The 23,672-nt window shown below is 49.7% G+C and overlaps 1 protein-coding gene across 2 annotated transcripts; it reads right to left on the bottom strand.

The window, feature by feature from the left end:
• Positions 1–9,090: 9,090 nt before the first annotated feature.
• On the bottom strand, positions 9,091–23,336 carry APOL5 (apolipoprotein L5). 2 transcript variants are annotated; one of them, XM_047741148.1, is made up of 6 exons: positions 23,108–23,336; positions 18,830–18,940; positions 16,865–16,988; positions 13,149–14,042; positions 13,047–13,099; positions 9,091–9,435 (listed from the first exon to the last, which is right to left on the bottom strand). In XM_047741148.1, exons 1-6 carry the CDS (start codon positions 23,196–23,198, stop codon positions 9,284–9,286), a joined length of 1,425 nt encoding a protein of 474 aa, XP_047597104.1. In that variant the 5' UTR covers positions 23,199–23,336; the 3' UTR covers positions 9,091–9,283. The 2 variants fall into 2 exon arrangements, with proteins under 2 accessions (XP_047597104.1, XP_047597103.1); XM_047741147.1 differs by lacking the exon at positions 13,047–13,099 and adding an exon at positions 11,156–11,283 and having other exon boundaries at positions 23,108–23,335.
• Between the last annotated feature and the right edge of the window lie 336 nt (positions 23,337–23,672).

Genomic DNA, 23,672 nt, shown 5'->3' with positions numbered 1-23,672 from the left:
CTGGCCGCACCCACCTCCTGGGGCTGTTCTCCAAGGCCGCCTGTTTCCGTCCACACCACCGCATGGGGGCGCGTTTCTGTACCGACTCCCACCCTCAAGCCTGGCCTGAGCACCTGGGTCTCCAAACTGCTGTTCACCGCGGGGTGCCCAGTGCCCTGCACATGTCGACACTGCAGATACCTGTCAAGTTCCCTTTTTCAATGTTTTGCATGAAGTGAGACTCAGTTTCCACCCTACCTCCCTGCCTGTTGTCACCCAGCGGACCGCCACACTCGCAGAGCCTGATCCAGGGCCGTCCACACTATCTTCTCAGTCTGCCTGGCCACGCGCCTGCCAGGGTCTTCCGTGGCCTCCCCTTCTTGCCCAGCAGGTCTCGGGCGCAGCGACCCGACTGCTCTTCTCCCAGCCCGTCGCTCGGGTTGCGTGTGCAGCGAGTCACCGTGAGGAGTGAGGGGCCCTTGGGGACGAAGAGCAAGCTAAGACAGAGGGGTCCCCTGGCACCTCCTGTCACCTCGCCCTCCACGCCCACGGCGACTTGGGGACACGGATGCTCACGCTGCCCCCTGTGCCACCAGCACCAGTGTTTCTGCCAGGACGCAGGAAACCCGGAACAGGCCGCCTTAGCTCCCCATGGAGAAGTCAAACCCCAGACCCTATCTTTCTCCCCCATTTAAGCCGAGGAAGCTGCACAGTGGAGGGATGACATCGCTTTGGCCCCGAGTCCCCTGAGTAGGAAGTGGCGGACCTAGGAGCCACACGCAGCCAGTCCAGCTCCCTGGACCCCCAAGCGCTAGTGTTTCTGGTGCTTCTCCTGCCAGAACTCCCTCAGAAATCCCGGAGCCGGCGTCCCCCTCCCCCAACCTCCCCGGCTGTCCCCGCGCCTTCTGTAGGGTCCCCTTCCTCCTCCCAGCCCGCAGAGGTCAGGCGGCTCCTCCTCTCCCGAAAACTCGCCGTCAGTTTTGGCTGTGGGCCAGTGACTCCGCCCCGCACCCCGACTCTCCCAACCGGCAGTCTGGGCTCCCCCCTCCCCGCCCCGCCCGCTGCTGTCCCCCCAGCTGCTCACGTGCACTAGGCTTGAGATCGCTGCTTCCCCCCCCCCCCCCCAGGTCCTGTGTTCCCTCGGGCGGGAAACAGAACAAAGGTTGGCGACGATCGATCGGGTGAAAACCCAGAGGGGGAAAGAGAAATAAGTGCCGAATCTCGCTGGAGGGAGGGAAAGTGTCCCCCCACCTTGGTCTCGGGCATTTGCCCCTTCGAGGTCTGTTTTCCCTGCCGCCTGGCCCGTCCTCCCTGTCCTGGGCGCGCGCGCGCGACTCAAGCGGCACCGACTCCAGAGCCCGGGACACCCGCCCCTCCGCCCGCAAACCCCCTGGGCGCCCGCATCCAGCTCCGCCCTCTGCCCCCTGCACGCTCCCCGCGGAGCCGCCCTGGCCTGCCTTCTGCCCCTGGCCAAGCTCATTCCTGCCCCAGGCCCTGGGCCCCAGCTGCTCCCCCCCCCCCCCCCCCCGCTTTGGAACCCTGGCGCCCCCTCTCACCCTTCTGGGCTCCAATTAAACCCTGCCCCCCACCCATAAGGGAGCCTCCCCTGCCCAGCCCCCCATTTGCCCTCCCTCCGGGCACTTAACTGCTCTGAGATGATCTCAAGACAGATTGTTTCTTGCTTCTCACTCCTTGCACGGGGCTCCGTTCTGAGCAGGTAAGATCCGGGAGGGGAGGGGGCAGACAGCCTCGCCCACTGCCGGGCCCAGGGCCTGGGCTAGAGGTGAATGCTCAGTGGCCCCACCCCAGCCTCTCGCACCTTCCTCTTCTACCCAGCGAGTCGTCTGCACTTTGGCCTGATTTCTCCTTCTCAAATAAGTGCGACTGTATCATCCGTGGCCCCCAAATCCTTGAGAAAGTCCCGTTTTCCAGAGTCTGAAATCCAAACACTCAAGGCCTCCCTTGCTCACCCGGCTCCTGGGTGCTGTATGCCTCCCCCCCTCCCCGCCCCCAGACAAGCCATGCCTCGCTCTCTCATTGCCCTGGCCCCTCTCCCCCTTCCAAATGAACTTGTTCTTGACTTTCAAAGCTCAACTCAAATGGTACTTCTTGACCTCGCTCCCTCTTTGCTCCCAGAGAACCCACAGCATCCCTTGCCTTCCCAGCTCTGCATCCGGCCTGGCCTGCCCAGCGAGCACCAGCTCGCCCTCAGCACTCGGCGCGCTCTTCGCGGGTCTGATTTTGTTGGCCTGCCCCCCTCCCGCTCCCGTCACTGTTTCCACTCCACAGACCTCCCTGCGAAGCTTTTCTTTGCACAGAGCTCAGCCCAGGGGTGCAGCATCCATTAGCCACGCAGACGTCAGGCCGCCGCAGCCCCGGACCCGTGCCATTTGGAGACGAGACCTGGAGAAGGTGCGTGTTCTGTGAGGGAGTTGTGCCTGTGTCTTTCCTCCCACCAGACCGAGCTGCCAGGGGGCAGGGAACCAGACAACTCTCCCGCCTTGCTGGGCACCTGCTCCCACCCGTGAGCTGTACTGCAGGTGCCACAAAAAGGCAGGGTCTGGAACACAGCCAGGGATGCGCCAGGTACAGCAGGCACAGGCTCTCCTTCTGGGGACCAAACGCTGACTCCCCAAAGATTTTACGTAAAACACAAGGGGACTTTAAGACGAGGGTCGAAAAGCTGACTCCGAGCCTCGGGCCCTGTTTCTGCACCTCTACCCCAGGGGCTGGGAGCGACCCTCAGCCCCCAAGGTCATGGCTTTTGGTTTAAAGAGCGGACTCAAGTGCCAGGAGGACTCCCCGGGCTTCCGTTTCTCTTGGCCACAGCCAGCCATGTGCTCTTGGTCAAGTCACTGCCCCCGCATGTGGAATGTCCCAATAGGCCAGGCAGCCCGTGGAGTGCCTCCCCAGGCTGAAGCCCTGACTCCATGTGCGGACACAGAACTCTCTCCCGGTGAAAACCAGGCCTAGACAAATGCTCGGTCCCAGGGTCGGTCCGGTCGTGCACGCCCACCCACGTGTTCCGTCTTGCCCTTGGAGCAAAGTTCCTTCTCCTCCTCAGTCAGTCCTAGGCCTCTGCACCCACAGAGCCCCGTGAAGAAGCCTCAGGAGGGCAAACATGCCAACACTTTGACCAAGTGCTAGCAAAAGCCCGCACCACCCAGGGGCTTGTCAGGAAAATGTCATATCCGTTTCTAAAACTCCCCGATCCGGTTCTCGGCCAGACCCTGGCGGTTCCCAAGCAGACCTGCAGGCCAGAGCCCTACTTACAGACCCAGGCTGCATGCCCGGAGCTTCTGGCCCAGCTGGTCCCCCCCGGACGGAGAGGCCGGGCCTCTGGATCTGGAGAGGGGGAAGGCGACACCGGCCTGCACCTGGCTGGATCCCACCCAGTAAATGATTTGGGGTCCTGCCATCTCCTTGAGGGCGGGAGACTTCCTGAGGTCTCCTGAGAGGCGGAAAACAGAAAAGCTCCCTTAGAAAGGCTGGTGTTGGCATCTCGGGGCTGCCTGGCCCGTGGTCCCAAACATGGTCTGCTTGTGTGGGTTGGGAGAGGACTCGGGTGGGAACCCTGGACCTCTGCTCAGCTTGGCTCTAAACTGCCTCTAAACAAATAACATCTATTAATTTTTCCAGAAACGCAGAGAAGGGGGTCGCCGGCCCAACTCAGCCGGTGAGCCACGGTGTGCGAGGGCCGTGGCTCTGTGCGCCTGCCTGCCTCCCTTCGTCTTGCCTCTGGGCCCCCCGGTGTTGCCTTTCCCCCCACCATCCCCGGCTCTGTGCTGTGTGCGCTCTGCCGGAGAAGGAGGCTGGCGAACAGGTAGGCCGGTGTGCTGGGGCTGGCAGGAGGGGAGGCTGCCCAGCTCCGGACCCAGCGGTCCTAACAGTAAAGCCCCGCAGGCTAACAATAAAGCCACGGTCCAGGCTGGTCCTTGACCTTGCAGCCCAAAGGGGGCAGGTGTGAAACATGCTCCTGAGATTGCCGCGGCTTTGCCATCACACCGTTGTTCCTTCTGGGATCTGAAATTGACTTCCCGGTTCACAGGAGTTGATCCCCTTTCGAAAGCCAGAATTCCAGAAAATCCAAAGTTGCTTCTCTTGAAACTTTTTTTTAAAATTTTTTTGAAGATTGCCTTTATTTATTTGACAGAGAGACAGATACAAAGCACAAGCAGAGGGAGCAGCAGAGGGAGAGGGAGAAGCAGGCTCCCCGCTGAGCAGGGAGCTCAATGCGGGGCTTGATCCCAGAACTCTGGCATCCTGACCCCAGCGAAAGGCATATGCTTAACCACTGTGCCACCCGATGTCCCTTCTTGAAACATGTAGACCAAGAGTCAACAAATTTTCTGTAAAGTGCCAGATAATCAGTATTTTAGGTTTCACAGACCACGTAGTCTCTCACAGCTTCTCACGTCCTGCCATTGTAGCTGGAAAGTAACCTGACACAGGTACAAATGGACGTGTCTGTGTTCCAATAAGACTTTATTTACAAAGCCAGGTGGTGGGCCAGATTGGGCCCGTGGGCCGCAATCTGCTGACTCTTGCCTTGGACAGATCACAAGGCTCCAGCTATCTCCCGAAGGCTTTAGATCAAGGCTTGTGAAAAATCTCCCACCAACTACAGATCGAACGTACTTGCTAATCTTGGTGTAGGTGTGCAAGGGTAAAAAATACTAAATCTCCCCATAATGTTTAAAATGTGAGTGATGTCAGAATTGGCATACATAGACAAACTTAAAATGTCTGCCCCAACCCTACAAACATAGACATGTACAAATTCCAGCCCTACTGCTCCTTGATGGTGTGACCTTGAGAAAGTCACCGGTTTCCTAATTGGGACACCTAACCAAGGCAATGCAGGGCAGTGGTTATGAGCAAGAGGGCTCTGAGTTCCAGCCCTGAGCTGCCACCTGCTAACTGGTCGACCTCGAAAAATTTCACATCTCTGTGCATTAGAATCCTCAGCTATAAATTGGAAGATGGCACATGTACCATTGTAGTAGTCTGTTGCAAGGATGAAATAGGACAATATTTGTAGACTACTCAGCACGGTGTCTAGAAAGTGCTAAGTATTCAATAACTATGGGCTACAATTCAATAACTGGTAAAGCATTTAGCAGAGATCCTAGTGCAGCGTAAACCATCAGTATCTCTTTCCTCTTTTCTTTTTTGAGGGGGAGAGGGACAGGAAGCAAGGAGTTTCTCGATGTGCACAAGGATTCCTCAGGTTGGGAAGGTTGAAATGAACCTTATTGCTGATGGGGAATAGCAGGCAAGATGCCCCAGGACCGGGCGCCTGGGTGGCTCAGTGGGTTAAGCCTCTGCCTTCAACTCGGGTCATGATCTCAGGGTCCTGGGATCGAGTCCCGCATCGGGCTCTCTGCTCAGCAAGATGTCCCAGGACCGTGCTCTCTTAAAATATGTGTGAAAAATGAGAACTTACCTATAGAATGTCATGTATCCAGTCGCATCGCCGAATTGCCCTGTATTTCTAACGATCACGTTGCAAGAGGTGTGGAGGAAATAGGATGGAGTTGACCCAGAGGTCCAGGCAGGTATGAAAAGTCTAGAAACATGGGCATCAGTCCAACATGGGTGCCAGGCCCTCAAAGAACATGGGGTGGACACTCGACATTGGCATTGCCGTTTCTTCATTATTGGGTCATTCCCACCATCACAGAATCATGTTAGTAGTACTTTTTTTAAAAGATTTATTTATTTATTTTTAGAGGGGATAGGGTGAGAAGGAGATAGAATTTTAAATGGACTCCATGCTGAGCATGGACCTCATGACCTTGAGACCACGACCTGAGCCAAAACCAAGAGTCAGACTCTTAACCAACTGTGCCACCCAGGTGCCCCAATATTTCTTCTATCTTAAAAAATGTTATTTCCTTTCTTGACCTCACTCCCTGTTTCCCTACCCCACTGCTGATTGCCCCATTTTTCTGGAAGACTCTCCAACAAAACACAAAAGCTTTGTCTATACTTTGTCTCCAGTTTCCTTCTTCCTTCTCATAAACCTTCTCATAAACCCTCTCCAGCCAAGCTTTTGTCTTCTACCATTCATTCCACCATAACTGCTCTAGTCATGGCATCCATGCTGCTAAATCAGATCAGGGCCCATTGTCCTTGAGGCTTTCTTCACTTGGCTCCCTGGACACCCCACTCCCGGGTCCCCTCCGACTTTGGCGGCTGCTCCTTCTCTGTCTCCTCTGATGGTTCCTCCACTTCTCCCCATCCTCTTCAAGCGGGGGGAGGGGCGCAAAGGGAATTGAACTTGTACATTTACTCTTTGTACATATACCCAAGTCTTTGGTAACCCTATCCACTCATGATTTTAAATATCGTTTATTTCCAAATTTGTATCTCTGACCAATTTGTTGGTGGAGACTCAACATCCCGAATCTAGATTTACAGATCTCACCATCTACCCAGCGTCTCCACTTGCTTGTCTGTTGGGTATCGCGAACTTAACATGTCTAGACTGAGCAACTTCATCTTGCCCCACACTCCCATTCCCACAAAACCTGTTTATTTTAGGTGATAACCAGTTGTTCAGGCTAAAATCTTGGCCTCATCCGGGCTCTTCTTTTCCTTTCACACCGTATACCCAGTCCATGACCAAATGCTGTGGGCTTTACCTTCAGAATAGGATCTAGGATCCGACACTTCTCACAACCTCTTCGGCTACCACACTGCTCCAAGCCATTATCCGCTCTCCCAAGGATTGTTTCAATAACTTGTTAACTGGTATCCCTGTGATAGACTTGCCCCTGTGGCCTCTTCCCCACACAACAGCCAGGGCGATGCTGTTAAAATCTAAGATAGTTTATGTCACCCCACTCACCTGCTTGAAACCTTCCAATCTGTTCCCATCTCACTCAGTAAAAGCCAAACTCCTAGACTATAAGACACTGCACCTTGTGGCCTCCAGCTGCCTTTCTTTTTTTTTTTTTTTTTAAAGATTTTATTTATTTATTTGACAGAGAGAAATCACAAGTAAGCATAGAGGCGGGCAGAGAGAGAGGAGGAAGCAGGCTCCCTGCTGAGCAGAAAGCCCTATGTGGGGCTCGAACCCAGGACCTGGGATCATGACCTGAGCCGAAGGCAGCGGCTTAACCCACTGAGCCACCCAGGCGCCCCCTCCAGCTGCCTTTCTGACCTCATCTTCTATCCTCCCTTCGAGCTCCCCAAGCTGTTACTCTGCTCCTAATACACAGCCTCTTTGCAGCTCCTTAAACCTGTCACCTGTCACCTTTGCTGCCCCTCTGTCTGGAATATCTCCCAGATATCTTCTTGGCTAGTTCCCTCACCACTTTCATGTCTTTGCTCAGATAAAAGCTTCTCAGAGGTTTTCCCTGATGATCTTATTTAAATTGATTTCTTGCCCCATCCTACACTCTGTATCTTCCTTCCCAGATTTTTTTTCTCCCTAACATCCATTACTTTTTATTATACTGTATGATTTACTTATTTATTGTCTTTCTTGTCTGCCTCTCCCATCAACACCATGAGATTATAAACCCCATGGAGGTAGGGATGTGTTTTGTTCACTGCTCTATCCCAACAGCCTAGAAAAATGCCTTTCACTTAGTAGGTAATCAGTGAATATCTGGATGGGTGGATGAGTGGATGGTGGGTGGTGGATGGATGGATGGATGGATGGATAGATGGATGGACAGATAGATGAATGGACCAATGGACAGATGAGATGGGTGGATGGATGGATGGATGAAGAGATGGATGAATGGACCAATGGACAGATGAGATGGATGGATGGATGGAGGCATGGGTGGTTGGATGGGTACACAGGTGGTGCATGGATGGATAGATGGATGGGTAGATGAATGGATGGATAGATGAATGGATAGATGGAGAGTAGATAACTAGACTAATGGTTGGATGAGATGGATGGATGGACGGATGGATGGATGGAGGGCATGGGTGCATGGATGGGTAGATAGGTGGTACATGGATGGATAAATGGATGGACAGATTAGTGGGTGGTTGGATGAGTGGATAGATGGATAGATTGGATGGATGGGTGGTGTGCAGATGGTAGATGGATGGATGATGGACAGATAGATAGGTGAGATGGATGGATGAATAGATTAGAGACTATGTAGGAACAATACTGTGATTTATAAGAAATACATATATTTGGTCATTCATTTGGATGACCAAAATATATTTTTCATATATATATGATCTTCATCCACAGTTCCTGGCTCACAGCTCCCAAAAAAACCTTGGAATTTCCTGAGTTATAAGAGCCATGGATACACCTTGTGTTATGATATTTGGTCTCTTGTCCTCAGCTCCTGAAAACACTGCAGAGCTTCTGAGGTGAAACAAGTGTCTTGTTATTCACAGCACATGGTAAGTTCACCACAGCTGGAGTTAGATTCCCAAGGTGACTTTGGGAAACACCTAAGGTTGGGGTCTGCTTGCCAAGGGAACCAACCACGAACTAAGGGTTGGAATTTTGTCTCACACCTTGATTTTCTGGGAGGGTAGAGAGGCTAAAGTTTGAATCACCCAGTGGCCAAAGAGTTAATCTATCATGCCTCCATGATGAAGCCCCCTGAGACCTCAAAAAAGACAGGGTTCAGAGATCTTCCAGGTCAGGAAGCCAGAACACTTGCACGTGCCACCGTGCTGGCCCCAAATTTCAGTGGGGACAGAAGCTCCTTTGTTCAGGTCCTTGCCTTATGTATCACTTCATCTGGCTGTCCATTCATATTCTTCAATTTCCTTCATGATAAATGGGTAATCTTGTGAGTAAAAGGGTTTCCTTGAGTTCTGGGAGCTGCTGTAGCAAATTAATCAAATCCAAGGATCGGGTTGTGGGAACCTCTGATGGACAGCCAGGCGGTCAGAATTGGCCTCTGAAGGGGAGGGTGGGCCTGTGGGACCGAACCTTCACCTGTGGAATGTGATGTTCTCTCCCGAGGAGATAGTGTAAGAATTGAACTGAATTCTTGGATGGCGTTGGTGTCACAAAATTGCTGTGGGGGTGCAGAAGCCTCCCCAGCGCACACACATACATGTAACCAAACCCGAGCTCTATCCAATGCACAACAGAGCTGGTCACTGACACGTGGATTATGCCTCAAGGAAAGGGTTTATTCAAGAGGTGGCCGAACAAACTTCAGATCTTCTCCCTGAAGGGTTGGGGGTTGGGTATGTTTAAGGACAAGGGGTCAGCATGTAAGTGGAATGAAATATGCTAATTGGATAGAGGAAAAGGCAGGGGCCTTCCTTTCTGAGCAAGTGTGTCCCTTCATGGAACAAGCATTCAAAAATGTAAGTGTGATGAATGGGGGGACATCTCAGGGTGTGTCCTCACGGAGATTACTTTCATTCGCTCCTGGTCCCTTCTGCACAGTTGCAAGAATTCTTCCTGGTTTTCTCCTGTCTTAGCCAGTCTTACTGGTGATTGGTCAACTTCTGCAAAACAAGTTCATAAATCATTCAGGTTAGCCTAGAGTTTTCTTAGTGTAGAACAGTCCAGCATTTGCTATCTTACCGTGGTGATTACACACACACACACACACACACACACACCACACACATTGGAATTGGGTCCAATAACCCAAAAGACTTAGACTTCCTTTTAGTGACTTTTCAGCCGCTGCTCACATCGTGAGAACAGTCTTCCCAGAAAACACCTTCCTTCTCCTCCTCCCCAGGATGCCTTTATTCCGTGGGGAGGAGGAGGCTGTGTTCATTCAAGTGATTGAAGGAACTAACCTAAGACCAGCAGATGATGGGTCGTTCCTCTTTAAAAACAAACAAACAAATAAATAAATAAATAAATAAATCTGTTATTTTGATGTCAATACTCATTTATCTGCTTTCCATTTCATAAAACAAGTAGTCCACATAATAGAAAACTTGATAACTACAGACAGATGGAATGAAGGAACACATAAGCACGTCCCCCGCAGACAGAGGTGGCTGTCATGGGACCTTGCTGAGTCTCTCAGGCTTAGATCTGAGAAGAGAAAGTGTGTACACAATTCTCATCCTGCTTTTCTCATCTAACTGGGTAGAAGAGACGTTTTCCACGCTGATCCAATGACAGGCTCTCCTGAACACCATCTGGATAGGTACATCATGTTCTCTCAAACGGATGACTAGTTGTCTTGGACCAGTGTCCTAGCCCTGGGCCATGTTGATGGTGTCCAGTTTTTCACAACTATCAATTCTACTGTATGCAGGGATTAACTTTCAGTAACAGCCTTTTGCAAATCTCGGACTCCTCCTTGCAGGGCACTGGGGATGGAAGTTGAATCTGGGTGTGAGCAACAGACCACCGGCCAGACTTCCTGAGTCCTGCCTAATGAGAGAAAGGGTGGGAGCAGGGCGGGAAGGCAGTGGAGGAGTTGCAGAGCAGATTTTGATGTTATTTTATTTTATTTTATTTTATTTTTGGACTTCATTTTCAGTCATCTCTACACCCAAAGTGGGGCTCGAACTCACAACCCTGAGATCGAGTTGCATGCTATATGGACAGAATCAGCCAGGCACCCAGGCACAGTTAATTTTAAAATAAAGGGTTTTTTTAAAGTTTTAATTCTAGGGGGCGCCTGGGTGACTTAATCGGTTAGGCATCCTGACTCTTAGTTTCAGCTCAGGTCATGAGCTCAGGGCCGTGAGATCCAGACCCATGTTAGGCTCCGTGCTCACTACAGGGTCTGCTTGAGATTCTTCCGCTCTCCCATGCCCTCTGCCCCTTCCCCTGCTTGCGTCCATGCACACGCCTGCTCTCTCTTTTTCTCTCTCTCAAATCTTTTTTTAAAAAGTCTTAATTCTAAATGCACTGGGTAGTTATATACAGTTTGGAAAAGAGGTGTTCTAAATATATGCACATGCAGCTTAAATTAGCATGAATATTTAGGTCTCCTTGGCCTTGAACCCCATGTGTACACCCAGAAAATCCTGTCTGTTCACAAATTTCCCTTCCAACCCCAGCATTTCCGGAGTCCCCAGGGATTATCATGGGCCACTGCTGGTCTTCCTTCTGCTATCATTAGATCATTGCAAACAAATGTCCTGACCCTGAGTTTTCTTAGTCGAAGACCGTATTTTGCCTCTGCTAAACCAAGATTCCCTAGAGGCAGCCGGACCGGGTCGGGCAGAAAGGGAAAAGAAGTAGTTTACTCACCTCTGTGCCCTAATTGGGATCTTCTAGAAGGTTCCCTTGGGCGTCTGGACATGCTGGAGCTGGCAGAGGTAGTGCTCTCACTTCCCACCCTCGGACATTGTGTGTCTCGTGCAGCCGGGTCTGCTGTGCTGTTGGACACAGAGGCGCTCAGTAAGTATTTGTGTATCCACCAAGTTCATGAACGGTCGGTCCCTCTGCCCACAAATGCACACTCCCGGTGTGCATGCAGAGCTCGGCCAGGTGCCTGGCATAGACAAAGCCCAGGAAAGCCCTGGCTTCTCTCCCCCACCAGGGGTAAGTGCACCTGTCAGGGGCTCCCCAGCACCCTGCTATCCTTGTGTCCTACCGTTGACCTGTTCCTCATTAGCTTGGCTTATCTGGGGTCTGTCCCCTTCCTGGGTCCCCAGGGCCGTTAGAGCAGAGACTGTGTCTTTTCTCAAGATGTCCTGGCCTAAGCTTGTACTCCATGACGGGCATGGGTAGGGGGAGGCAGGCAAGACCCTTTAGGATATGAATCCTTGTGTTTCATAGTTCACCCCCAAATTTGCCCCAGCTTATTAAGAAGCAAGAAAAAGTACCCGAAGAGTAAAAAGTATATTAATGCAGTAGAGTAAGAAGACCTCAAACACCTCCAAGCAGTGGTTCCCAACCTCGGCTGTACAGTGGAAATACTGGGAGAGCCTTTAGAACTCCCCAGGTGCAGGTCATAACCCCAGTGGAGGAAATCCCAGTCCCTGGGGACACAAGCCCCCCCCCCCCCCAATCAGTAGTCATTGAATTTTCCCAGGTGATTCCAACTTGCAGTCAAGTTTGGAAACACTCCCGTAGGCCCTGGGTCCCTGTTACGGGCTTCAGTTAACTAAAATCTGTGGAACAAACGAATGAATGAATGAATGAATTTATAATTATGAGCCTTCACACCCTCAGCAAAGGCTGGTGCGTCCCTCCCCGGGACCCCAGGAGGTGGCCTTGCTACCCAGTCCCATTTTATCCTCCCTATAAAATTAAAGAGGAGTTTTGAAATTCTCCTTTATTTCCCCAGGAATGGTTTTTACTTTCTACAGCTAGATATTTAATGTCCCTAAAAAGGAAAGTCTAGTGGCGCCTGGGTGGCTCAGTCGGTGGGGCATCTGCCTCCAGCTCAGGTCATGACCCTGATCCATGATCATGACTGAGCCCCATGTCAGTCTCCCTGCTCAGCTTCTTCTGTGCTGCTCAGCTCTGCCTGCCGCTGCCCTGCCTGTGCTCGCTCTCTCTCTCTCTCACTCTGTCAAATAAATATTTTTTTAAAAAAATAGTCTAGAAATATAAACTATTTTTCTTTTTTTTTTCTTTTTTTTTTTTTAGATTTTATTTATTTATTTGACAGAGAGAAATCACAAGTAGGCAGAGAGGCAGGCAGAGAGAGAGGAGGAAGCAGGCTCCCCGCTGAGCAAAAAGCCCGATGTGGGGCTTGAACCCAGGACCTGGGATCATGACCTGAGCCGAAGGCAGCAGCTTAACCCACTGAGCCACCCAGGCGCCCCTAGAAATAGAAACTATTTTTCAAACAAAATTCTTTTCCCAGCTCATTTGAAACGTCACCTATATCCTGGAAGGCTGCCCTCATGTCATTCAAGACGTGCGTTGGTGGCGCCCTGCGGTGAGCCAGGCCCCACTGGATGCTGGGGACGCACGCACCCCTGCCCTCCCAGGGGGCACACCACGTGGGAAGACGGGCAGCGAGCACCTACACGAAATTTGTGATTTCTGAAGAAATTTGTGATTTCTGAAGTGTGTGGGCAGCGCTTCGAGCGAAAAAGATGGGATTCTGGAAAAAAGAGGAGGGACCTCATTTGGCAGAAGGGTGCGGGCAACATCCTCTGTCTCGGCAGGAAGGACAGTTTCCAGCCTGCCTCTGTGTATGCACCTGCCTGTTGAGCACAGCCCTGGGGGATTTCAGGAAGACCAGGACCTCATCTGCCCTATGCACCCTGCACCCCTTCCTTCCTACCTCCTGCTCCGGCGACCGGCTCTTCCGCCAGCCCCGCCCCAGAGGGTCTGCATGTAGCGCTCGTTGAGCCGCCCCAGCTCCTGCTCCAGCTGCCGGGTGGCCGACCTCAGCTCCTCGGCGGCCTCGGCCCTGGCCCCGTCCTCCAGGTGCTTCCAGCTCTCCAGGAGGCTCTTCACATCATTCATGAGTAGCAAGCCAGCCCCAGCAGCACCCAGCAGCCGCGCGCCTCTGGTCATGGTCAGAGCGGAGGCTTCAACGGCTGTCTGCTGCCCTCCCGCCCTCCAGAAGGGGACAGGGCCTGTGGCTATGAAATTTTTGACCTTAGCCATGAAGCCAGAGTTGGCTTTGGCCATCTGGTTGGCCCGAAGTCCCTTGACATGCTGAACGGCTTTGACACACCTATCGACGCAGGTCAAAGCAGCACAGATTTGGGGAATGCTTATTCCTTCCAGAGCATCGTACACCGCGGAGGTTTCCATCGGTATCACCTCGCTGGCTCTCTCTCGGGCTGTCGAATTGTTGTTGGTTTCTAAGAAACTTGTCAACACGCTGGTGGCAGCCGCTGCCACCCCCAGGCCCATCCCAGCCGTTGAGAGCATCAGACTGGTCCCTCCTGTCACGGGGCACAGGGCCAAACCCAAGAGGTTCAAGACTCCGGAGATAGTGCTCGAGGAGCTGGCCACCAGGTTGGTCTTGGTGAGCATCTTATGGGTGGCATCCACTTGGTCTGCGATGGCGCGAAGCCCCTCGATGCTCTTTTCCAGCTTACGCTTCTGCAGGGGAAAGAATAAGAGGAACATCTTCTCCTCCTGCGAGAGGTCTCCCGGCATGGACGCTTCCTTCCATCGGATCAACTCTTTCATCAGGATGTGGTACAGCGTGTCGGCCTCATCCCTGTGGGCAGCCCAAGTCATGGAATTATTTCTCCAGCTCTGGGATGGGCTCCCCAATAAAGCTAAAACTTCTAGGTCATCTGAGTTCTCTCACGCATTCAGGGAGCCGTGTCCTGGGCATGAAGCATCGAGACACAGGGTCCCTCTCTAGAGGGTCACCTGGGGCGGGGGGTGACCTGCATGTTTACAGTGGAACAAAGTCGAAGCCATCGCTCTGTGCATCCAGACTGGCTTGCTGGTCCATGCACCCACGGACAGCTCTCGTCTGTCTGTCCAGGGGACTAATGACCACTATGATGAGTACGAATGACTTTTGTTATCTTCTCTTAATGACTATAGATAGGCACATGTGTGTAATTTATACATCTAGAACAGCTCGTGAGCAAGGCTCTCCAGGGAAATGAGAGTCCTGACAACTGATAGAGGAGAGGGCTTGGTTTTCTGTTTTTCCGTTAAAAAGGGATCTACCTGGAAATCGTGGTTGCTTCTGGGGAAGAGAGCTGGGGAGCAGGGAACGGTCTGAGGGAGATTTTACTTTTGACTGTTTGCCCTTCTGCTACTTTGAAGTTTTTTTATCATATGCATGTACTAGAATTAACTCCGAAAATTAACAAAATAACACTTGCAAGGAAAAAAGAGGGAGAACGTCCAAGGAGACCCCAAATATGACCTCTTTTATAGAGAAGGGCTTATCGTTCGCCATTTGGTTTGATGGTGTTGTGTTATTTTGGCAAATCAGAAGTAGATTTCTAAAAAGAGGGCGGTCGTGCTTAGACATGGAAGCTTCTGCTCTGTTCGCTTGTGAGCAGGGAAGTAAGTCATCTTAAGAAGAAGTAATGAGGAAGGAAAAAAATTCTTCCATTAAATTAAAATTAAATTTAAAAAATTCTCTCCATTAAATTAAAATTTCCCCTGTATTTTGGAGATAAGATCACTATTATTCCATTTTCCTGTGGAATCAATTTGGTCTAGTTCCTGGAACGCAAGGTTCTGCAGTCTCTGTGTTTAGGAATCACCGTTCTGAGCAAATTTGTCTTACAGGATCGGGGGCTTCCCAGTGGACACCACTGGACTGCGCGGGACCCCGGAAACAGCTGCCTACAGCACGTCTCAGAATCTGACTTCTCTGACCCTTAGGTTTGTTCTCGTCCTTGTCCTATGTGAGCACCCACAACGGACCAGGCATGGGGTTTAATACTGGAGAGGAGGTCTTTGAAAAAGAAGGCAGGGCTCCTGGGAAAAACCACGCTGAGACCAAGCAGTCCTGAGTCCTCCAAAAAGGGATTGTTGATGATCACTTTAGAGCCCTGGGCAAGGCCATCAGCAGCCTAAGGTAGACCAACCAACGGACCCCTGCCCAGGGAAGCAGCAGGAGCCTCCCAAAACTCCACCCCAGCACCATGTCACTCTTTAACAAAGACTTACTCAGTGTGTTCTTTGGGACATTTCTGTACATGTAGGAGTTGAGCTTCCCTCCAACGAGTCTTAGAACTACACAGTGCTAGAGGAGGAAGGCTTCCCCAGATTGTCTGGACATAGATGGCAGAAAGGCGTCCACGCCCCTGCCACAGCGGATGGGGTGTCCAGACCACTGTCACAGAAGTACTTTGATACACCTGTAGGCTCTGAGATGCACTGCTGCATTGTCCCTGATGCTCTCTGCCAGCCCAGTGCAGAAAGAAAGTGGCCATCGGCCACGTTTGCTCCATCATTGAGTCCAAACCCCTGCCCCTGAGGACAATGCTGGCCCCGAGGGCAAAGTGACTCTCCCTAGATGACAAGCCGGTCTGTGATGGGATTTTGCTGAGAACCTGGGACTCCAGCTTCCCAGAAGCGTCTAGTTGGCCTCACCTGCTGGTCAAGGCTACTGTTCCCTTGAGAAAAGGGAAACCGTCTCTTCTGCCTTCACCAAAGGAGGGGGGACAAGCCCGTGCATAGACACTGTGGACGCGACCTAATTCACTCGAGTCCAAGTCCATCAGCCAGCAACATGCATAAAGGGCTTTGTTCTGAGCTGCCCCAGGATCAATGGGCCCCGTGAGTCTGAAGAATGGAAGAGGGACGGATGTGGGAAGGGAGGGAGGGAGGTACGTGGAATGGACTGTTCCCATCGTAAAAGGGCAGGCAGCTCTGGTTTGCATGTCTCAGGAAGATTTTAATAATTTAAGAGTTTAGGGTAGGCCCTGGAGCTCATTTTACAGAACCTATGGACCCTTGGGCAAGAGTAAGGACAGCCTCTCTAAGGCTGGGGCCAGGCTCTGCCGGAGAGCCTAAAGGGCTGGGCAAAGGCTGTGAAAGAGGAGGCCCAGGAGTTTAGGTCCCAAAGCCTAGACGTTCTGGTGACATGAGCAAGGATGGGGAAAAGGAAGCAAATTCTGCTTCTAGGAATCCATCGGCCAATAGGCAGAGGGTCTCGGCACCTGACAACGTGCTTACCAAAGGTTTTAAATCTGCTTTCCTACAAAAATGTTTTATGAGGATGTGTAAATCCTCCCGCCCCCTTTTCTGCACATTTCCGATTGCAAAAGGAGATACATGAGACAGCACGATCCACGCTTAGCCAACTTGGTCCGAACACATTTGTATGTTTCCTGCCATGAAACAGGCCACAGCTTAGTGACAGAATCTGGATCTTAACAATCAGATTTCCTTCCCCAGCTCAAATATCCTGGGAGTCAGGTCGGTGCCAGACGCTGTTCTAGAGGCTGGGATTAGGTCTCTGGGCCCATCAGTCCAAATCCCCGCTTTAGTAGAACACACATTGTGGTGATTACCAACCGCCCCCCCCACCGCCACACACACACATCACTGTTCTAGGATTACCTGTCCAAACCACTTCTCGCCACCACCTTCTCCCAAGCCTCTGGATGAAAGATCATGTGGTACACTTGTTCTCTAGTCACCTTGCCCAGGAAATTTTTAATGATGTTCTGGCAAAACAGACTACCTAGTTATAACATTGTAGACAAGAAAAGCAAGGTTAGAATATCAAAAATCTTAATGTCTTGAAAATTTCTCATCATCTTGGTCTAATGATTTTAACCAAACAATTAAACTCTAACAAGACTCAGTGCTACCCAGGACATGGTGAAACTGGTGATCTCTTAGGTTTCTGACTTGCTTTGTTACTCTACAGAAATGTTACTCGTTTTCAACGCTCCTCTGTGCTTCACTGAATACTTGCTAATTATAATCGTCATTGAATGAATGCTTCAAGAATACATAATCTCGGGTGGCTTTCCTATTTTTTCAATACTTATTTTTCTCATTTTGGTTCCATGCCTTGTTGGGTTAGCTTGAGTTCTTAAATTATTTAATTTTATGAAACGGCTGTAGCATTTCGCTATTGGCAGCTGGTTTGCCAAAGCCACTCTTCATCATGCTAAGGTTTGTGTTTTATTCCTATATTAAAATATTTTTATTAGGGGGCGCCTGGGTGGCTCAGTGGGTTGAAGCCTCTGCCTTCGGCTCGGGTCGTGGTCTCAGAGTCCTGGGATCGAGCCCCGCATCGGGCTCTCTGCTCAGCGGGGAGCCTGCTTCCTCCTCTCTCTCTGCCTGCCTCTCTGCCTGCTTGTGATCTCTCTGTCAAATAAATAAATAAAATCTTTTTTAAAAGTTAAAATAAAATAAAACTGTGGTTGACTGTCTTCCCAGTCCTGGCCTAGAACAGACCTTGGGGAGATAGGGCTACCTCATTTTGTGGGGAAAAGTAAGAGTGAGTGAACGGGACCAAGGCCTGGCAGTGCTGGGTCTCCTTGAGATGGACCCCTATCCCTTCAGTTTTAGGAAGCCCCTCTAAGACTTTGTGATTTATGCAGAGGATTAGAGACAAGTTTCATGAATCTTCATATTCCATATTCCATATCATTTCTGTAGTTTAAAATGTACCTTCTGGCAGGAGAGCTCAGAACATCAGACTACCTGGGAGGAAGCAGCTACCCTTCTCCCAGAAAGGGCTTCATACTCCTCTGATTGGCTTAGATTCCCCAGCACTGAGGGGCCTTGGTTGTAGCCACCCTCCGTTCAAGGACCACACACACACACACACACACACACACACACACACACACACACGAGCCCTCTCTCTCTCGGCTTCCTGTCTCTGCCCCCGAGGAATGATGAACTGGCCTGTCCATCTTGCTCCCTCATCTCTCCTCGGTTGGGCACACCCAGTTCATCAGCCAGAGGCCAGAGTGCTCCTGAGATCTGGGTTTGAGTTTACAGGGAGAGAGAGGCTCTCTTGGAGTAAACCACATAATGAAATCCACTTTGCCAGGGAACGCTCTGGCAAATTCTTGGGCTCTAGAGATTCAAGCACAAGCCAGGAGATGCCATAGCCTCTTGTGCTAATATAATCTCCAAAGACCACTGAGTGAGGGGTGTGGCCGGACAGAGACCAAGCACAGTTATGTCTGGGTTCCTGAACGCACAAGTGAAAGCTGACCCCCAAACTCGCTGCACAAGCCTACCAGTTGAGGGGTGCAGGGATCGGTGGGGCTCATGCAGAGGCTGTATCTCAATCTGAATATATATTCTGATTTGGGGTTCATAAAATATGGTACCTGGAGCTTAGGGGCCCTGGATGCAATGTCTTGAATAGTAAGGGGGTTGTGAGCTGGATCTTGTGGGAAATGAGAATGAGAATGAGGCCTTAGACCCTCGCCTTCATTTTAGGATCTAGGACCACCCATACTCGGGGCCCCAGGCTACTTGCCAGTCTCCAGCATCTCCCCTTGTCGATCAAGACTGCACTGTGGTCAGAAGAATCTGAGGGAAGGGGGGTGTTACCTGGGAAGTTTCCAGGTGATGCTGTAGGCAAGGTGCTCTGACCGCTCCCTGGTGCTTCTCTCACCGCAGGTGAGAGTGGGTCCTCAGCCAGAAGGGAGGCAGCTTCACCTCCTAAAGAAGAAAACAGACCCCACAGTCATCCAGAAAGGTGGTGGCTTCACACAGAGCTGACACCTAGGGAGTCAGACCTAAGAATTTGTAAGCATATGGAATCCATGGAAGACGGTGAGCCTAGAAGGAGAAGAGAGAACCAAGAATGGAACCCCGAGAAGTCCCAACATGAAAGAGGGAATTGGGGAATAAAAGGGACCCCCTAAAGACTCAGAGGAACTTGCCCAAGAAGTGGAAGTAAAGGGAGGGACCCAGAAGTCTCTTTTCTCTCTCCATTATCCTGTGATGATGCTGGACTTCTGGATAATGGGTGCTGGATGAATGGATCCAGTTGTCAGCGTCTCTTGGCCATTATTTGAAAGTAACAAGGAAAGGATGCAAACATCATCCATTAGAAACTGTGAAAATTAGGTACCATTTTTCCTGTTCTTCTAAAAGATGCCAGAAGTCAGAGAAATGAGTAAGACTTTGGCAGGAAAAGGAGAGACAATGCCAGTAATCGCAAAAAAAAAAAAAAAAAAAAAAAAAAAAAAAAAAAAGAAAGAAAGAAAGAGAGAAGAAAAACAAAAACAAAAACGAAAAGGCCCTTTTCAAGGTGAAGGGCATTCCCAAAGTGCAGAAGTAAAATCTGTCTCTAAAATAGAATAATCTGTACAGATTGGCACCAAATTTGGATTGGTTCCAAGAACCAATGGAATAAATGAAGAAACACAGTGAGATGGGCCATATCTGTAGGAAGCAGTTTGTCCTTCAAATGGAGAGGAAAAGAGAATCCGCACTGTGAACAATTTGAAAACTGCCTGATTCCACAGCCTGGGGGAAACAGAAACAGAAACTCATGTAGAACGCCCACAGAAGAAAGAACAGTTCTGCTGGCACAGAACACAGTCCTGGCTTCTTCCTTATTTGAGTCTCCCATAAATAGTTGTTCCATGAAAACAAGCAACCGAAACAAAGTCTACTTAAAAAAATATTAACTCGGGGCGCCTGGGTGGCTCAGTGGGTTAAGCCGCTGCCTTCGGCTCAGGTCATGATCTCAGGGTCCTGGGATCGAGTCCCACATCGGGCTCTCTGCTCGGCAGGGAGCCTGCTTCCCTCTCTCTCTCTCTCTCTGCCTGCCTCTCTGCCTACTTGTGATCTCTCTCTGTCAAATAAATAAATAAAATCTTTAAAAAAAAATATTAACTCGACATCAAAAAAACAATTAACCCAACTGAAGAACGGGCAAAGGACTTGAGTCGATGCCTCTCCAAAGAAGACACACAAGTGGCCAATAAGCCCATGAAAAGATGCTCAACATCACCCATTGTCAGGAAATGCAAATCAAAATCAACATGAGATACCATCTCACACCTGTTAAGAAAGGGATTATTAAACAGAAAATAACAAGTGTTGGCAGGATTGTGAAGAAATCAGAACACTTGTACATTGCTCATGGGAATATAAAATGGCGCAACCAGCGGCATGTCAGATACCCAAAAAATGAAAAATAGAATTACCATATGAACTACTGGCAATTCCATTCCTGGGTATAACGCAAGAGAACTGGACGCTGAGACTCCAGCCAATTGCCGTCTTCCTGTGTTCATAGCAGCATCACTCACAATAGCCAAAAGGGTAGAGACAACCTAGATGTCCATTGACAGATGAATGAATAAATAGAACATGTGGTATATGGAATAGATACACAGAACACATACAAGGAAATATTATTCAGCCTTCAGAAGGAGGGAAGTTCTGACACATGCTACAACATGGATGAACCTTGAAGACATTAGGCTCAGTGAAATAAGCCAGACCCAAGAGACAAACATTGCATGATTTCATTGTATGTGGTTGCTAGAGGAGTCAAGTTCATAAAGATGGGAGGTAGAAAAGTGGTCGTGGGGAGCAGTGGGGCTGGGCAAACCCCTGGGGAGTCAGTGCATAAGGGGCACAGTTGCCATTTGGGAAGATGAGAAAGTTCTGGAGATGGCAGCCAAACAATGTGAATGTACTTAATACTGCTGAATGCACATCTAAAAAGGGATGAAAATGGTCAGTTTTATGTGATGCATATTTTATGACAATAAAAAAATATATATGTTCAACATCAAACTGGAAACAGTAAAAACAAAAACAGTTACAAATAGAAACAGAAACAAATAACAGAAGCAAATGGCATATAAAGAACTATACAGAAAGCTGTTGCCCAAAAGCTGATGAAAATTGTGAACAATTTAAAAGGAGAAAAAAAAGGGGCACCTGGGTGATTCAGTCGGTCGAGTGTCTGCCTCTTGCTTTCAGCTGAGGTCATGATCTGTGCTCAACTGGGTGTGTGCTTGGAATTCTTTCTCCCTCTCCCTCTGTCCCTCCCCTCACTCATGTGTGCCCACTCTCTCTCTCAAATAAATAAATTAATTAACTCTTTTTTAAAAAGGGAAGAAAACTGTGAACAATTACTTTACAATTACTTTTTTTAAAGCAAGTGCCGCAGTTTCCTGTACAAGAGCAAAACAGGGATTTCAGGGCTCAGCAAGACACCAGGAGGAAATGAAGAGGAAACTGGTTAGGCTTAAGAAGGAAGAGATGAGAAAAATAAAGCCATCACAAAAATAAATGTTATCAGAATTCTCGTTAAAGGGAAAAGATGTTGTTAAAAAAAAAAAAGTGATCAATTGGGGTGCCTGGTGGCTCAGTCAGTTCAGCGTCTGCCTTTGGCTCCGGTCATGATCCCAGGGTTCTGGGATCGAGCCTCACGTTGGGCTCCCTGCTTGGTGGGGAGCCTGCTTCTCTCTCTCCCTCTGCCTCTCCCCCTGCTCCTGCTCTCTCTCTCTCTCTCAAAATAAATAAATAAAATCCTCAAAAAAAAAGTAACCGACAATGAAGACAAAGATGAAGACATAGAGCAAAGTAAAGTGAAAACAAAGGTCGGGCAAGAATGCACGGGATAAATGCAAAAGTCCAACATCTGCTCATTGGAATTCCCAAAGAAGACTGAGAAGCATGAACAGAACAAATATTTAAAGTAAAAATCCAGAGGGCACCTGGCCGGCTCAGTCAGAAGAGAGTGTGACTCTTGATCTCGTTTGGGGTTTCAAGTTCAAGCCCCAGGTTGGGATTGGAGTCAACTTAAAAATAAATCTTTAAACCAATAAAATAAAGTTAAAATTCAAGAAATCTTTCTGGACATAAAAGAGCACACCATGTCCCAGGAGAATGGCCACCGAATGGTAGTATCAGGCCAGAGTCTAGCAAAGCTACCAGACTCCAAAGAGAACAAAAGGACCCTGGGGCCACCAAGCACATGGGCTTCAGACTTCCCGTAACAGTCTCACAGCCCAAGAGCCACAGAGCAGCACCTGCAAGCTGTTGGTGGTGATCCTGGGTCTGTGTGTGACAGTTTTGTCATGCCTGTGTCCTGGGAGATGGGCATGCTATCAGTTCTTAGGAGCATGGAAAGAAACATTTGATTCATAGTATCTTAGATTTACTTTTTAGGATTTACCCAGAAACTGATAAGCCTTCTATCTTTTTACCTCTTATTCAAAACCTACATACAGAACAATAAAAACAAAACAAAGCCTACATACACATACTTTTTACGCATTCCATGTAAGAAAAGCAGATGCTTTAGATAAACGTCAGAAAGAGGACACAATCCCTTTTTTTTAAATTTTTTCTTTTTTTAATTTCTTTTCAGTGTACCAGAATTCATTGTTTATGCACCACACCCAGTGCTCCATGTAATACGTGCCCTCCATAATACCCACCACCAGGTTCACCCAACTTCCCACCCCCTGCCCCTTCAAAACCCTCAGATTGTTTTTCAGAGTCCGTAGTCTCTCATGGTTCATCTCCCCCTCCAACTTCCCCCAACTCCCTTCTCCTCTCCATCTCCCCATGTCCTACGTGTTATTTCTTATGCTCCACAAGTAAGTGAGACCATACGATAATTGACTCTCTCTGCTTGACTTACCCAACTTTTGTATCAACATGGATGGGACTGGAAGAGATTATGCTGAGTGAAATAAGACGCAATCCCTTTTGATGCTGTTGCCCGTGATGATGACGAAGCAAACTAGTATCTTAACTAGCGGAGTGTTTCACAACTTGCCCATGCGTTTTCTCCCATATTGCTTCAAACCTTATTTCTAAGGTAAGCGTGTTTATGTTTCTCATACTTACTCAGGCTTCTCCTCGTGTGTGCCCAGGGGATGAGTTCAGGTTCACCAGCAACATGGTCAGCCCACTTAGAGCCTCTACCCCGGGTCCCCATGACTGCAAGGACCTTCTCTCTAACTTTGGAGTTTTAGGCAGATGAGACGAGGCGGCTCTGAGCCAGGTTTCCACGGCTCTGGGGAGCAGCTGACCCCAGTCCACTCTACCACTTGCACAGCTAACAGTGAGCTCATTAAATAAGTAGCCACTTATCACCAGGCTGCAGGAAGTACATAACTATTTTGGCCCGCTCCTCCGGAAAAGAGCCCCAGGGAGATGGGCCAGCCTCCAGCATTGTCCTCTGCTTGCTAGAGGATTTCCACAGGGTGTCACCTCTCCTCTGGACTGCAGATGTGTCCCTGGGGCCTGCTCTTAAGTGATGGGGGGTCATAGGTCCATCGGTCCTGGAGATGGAGGTCATCAAGCTGGTCCCCAGCCCGAGCTCTCCCTGTTGCTCTCTCACTTAGGAGTGTGAGCCCTTCTCTGAGGGAAGGTTATTTATTTTTATTTTTGTGGAAGGGCAGAAGAAGTC

Source organism: Lutra lutra, chromosome 8 (assembly GCF_902655055.1).
Source record: "Lutra lutra chromosome 8, mLutLut1.2, whole genome shotgun sequence".
NCBI lineage: Eukaryota > Metazoa > Chordata > Mammalia > Carnivora > Mustelidae > Lutra > Lutra lutra.
The sequence above is the reverse complement of the archived record's forward strand: the minus strand, read 5'-3'. Positions and strand labels throughout refer to the sequence as shown.

Excerpts from the sequence above, each read along its gene's own strand:
- APOL5 (XM_047741147.1), bottom strand. The coding sequence starts at position 23,198 with ATGGGGACCCGGGGTAGAGGCTCTAAGTGGGCTGACCATGTTGCTGGT. Across the intron at positions 18,941-23,107 it reads ACACACGAGGAGAAGCCTGA|GAGGTGAAGCTGCCTCCCTT; the intron begins GTAAGTATGAGA and ends TTTCTTCTTTAG. Across the intron at positions 14,043-16,864 it reads GCGAGAAGTGGTTTGGACAG|GGATGAGGCCGACACGCTGT; the intron begins GTAATCCTAGAA and ends GGCTGCCCACAG.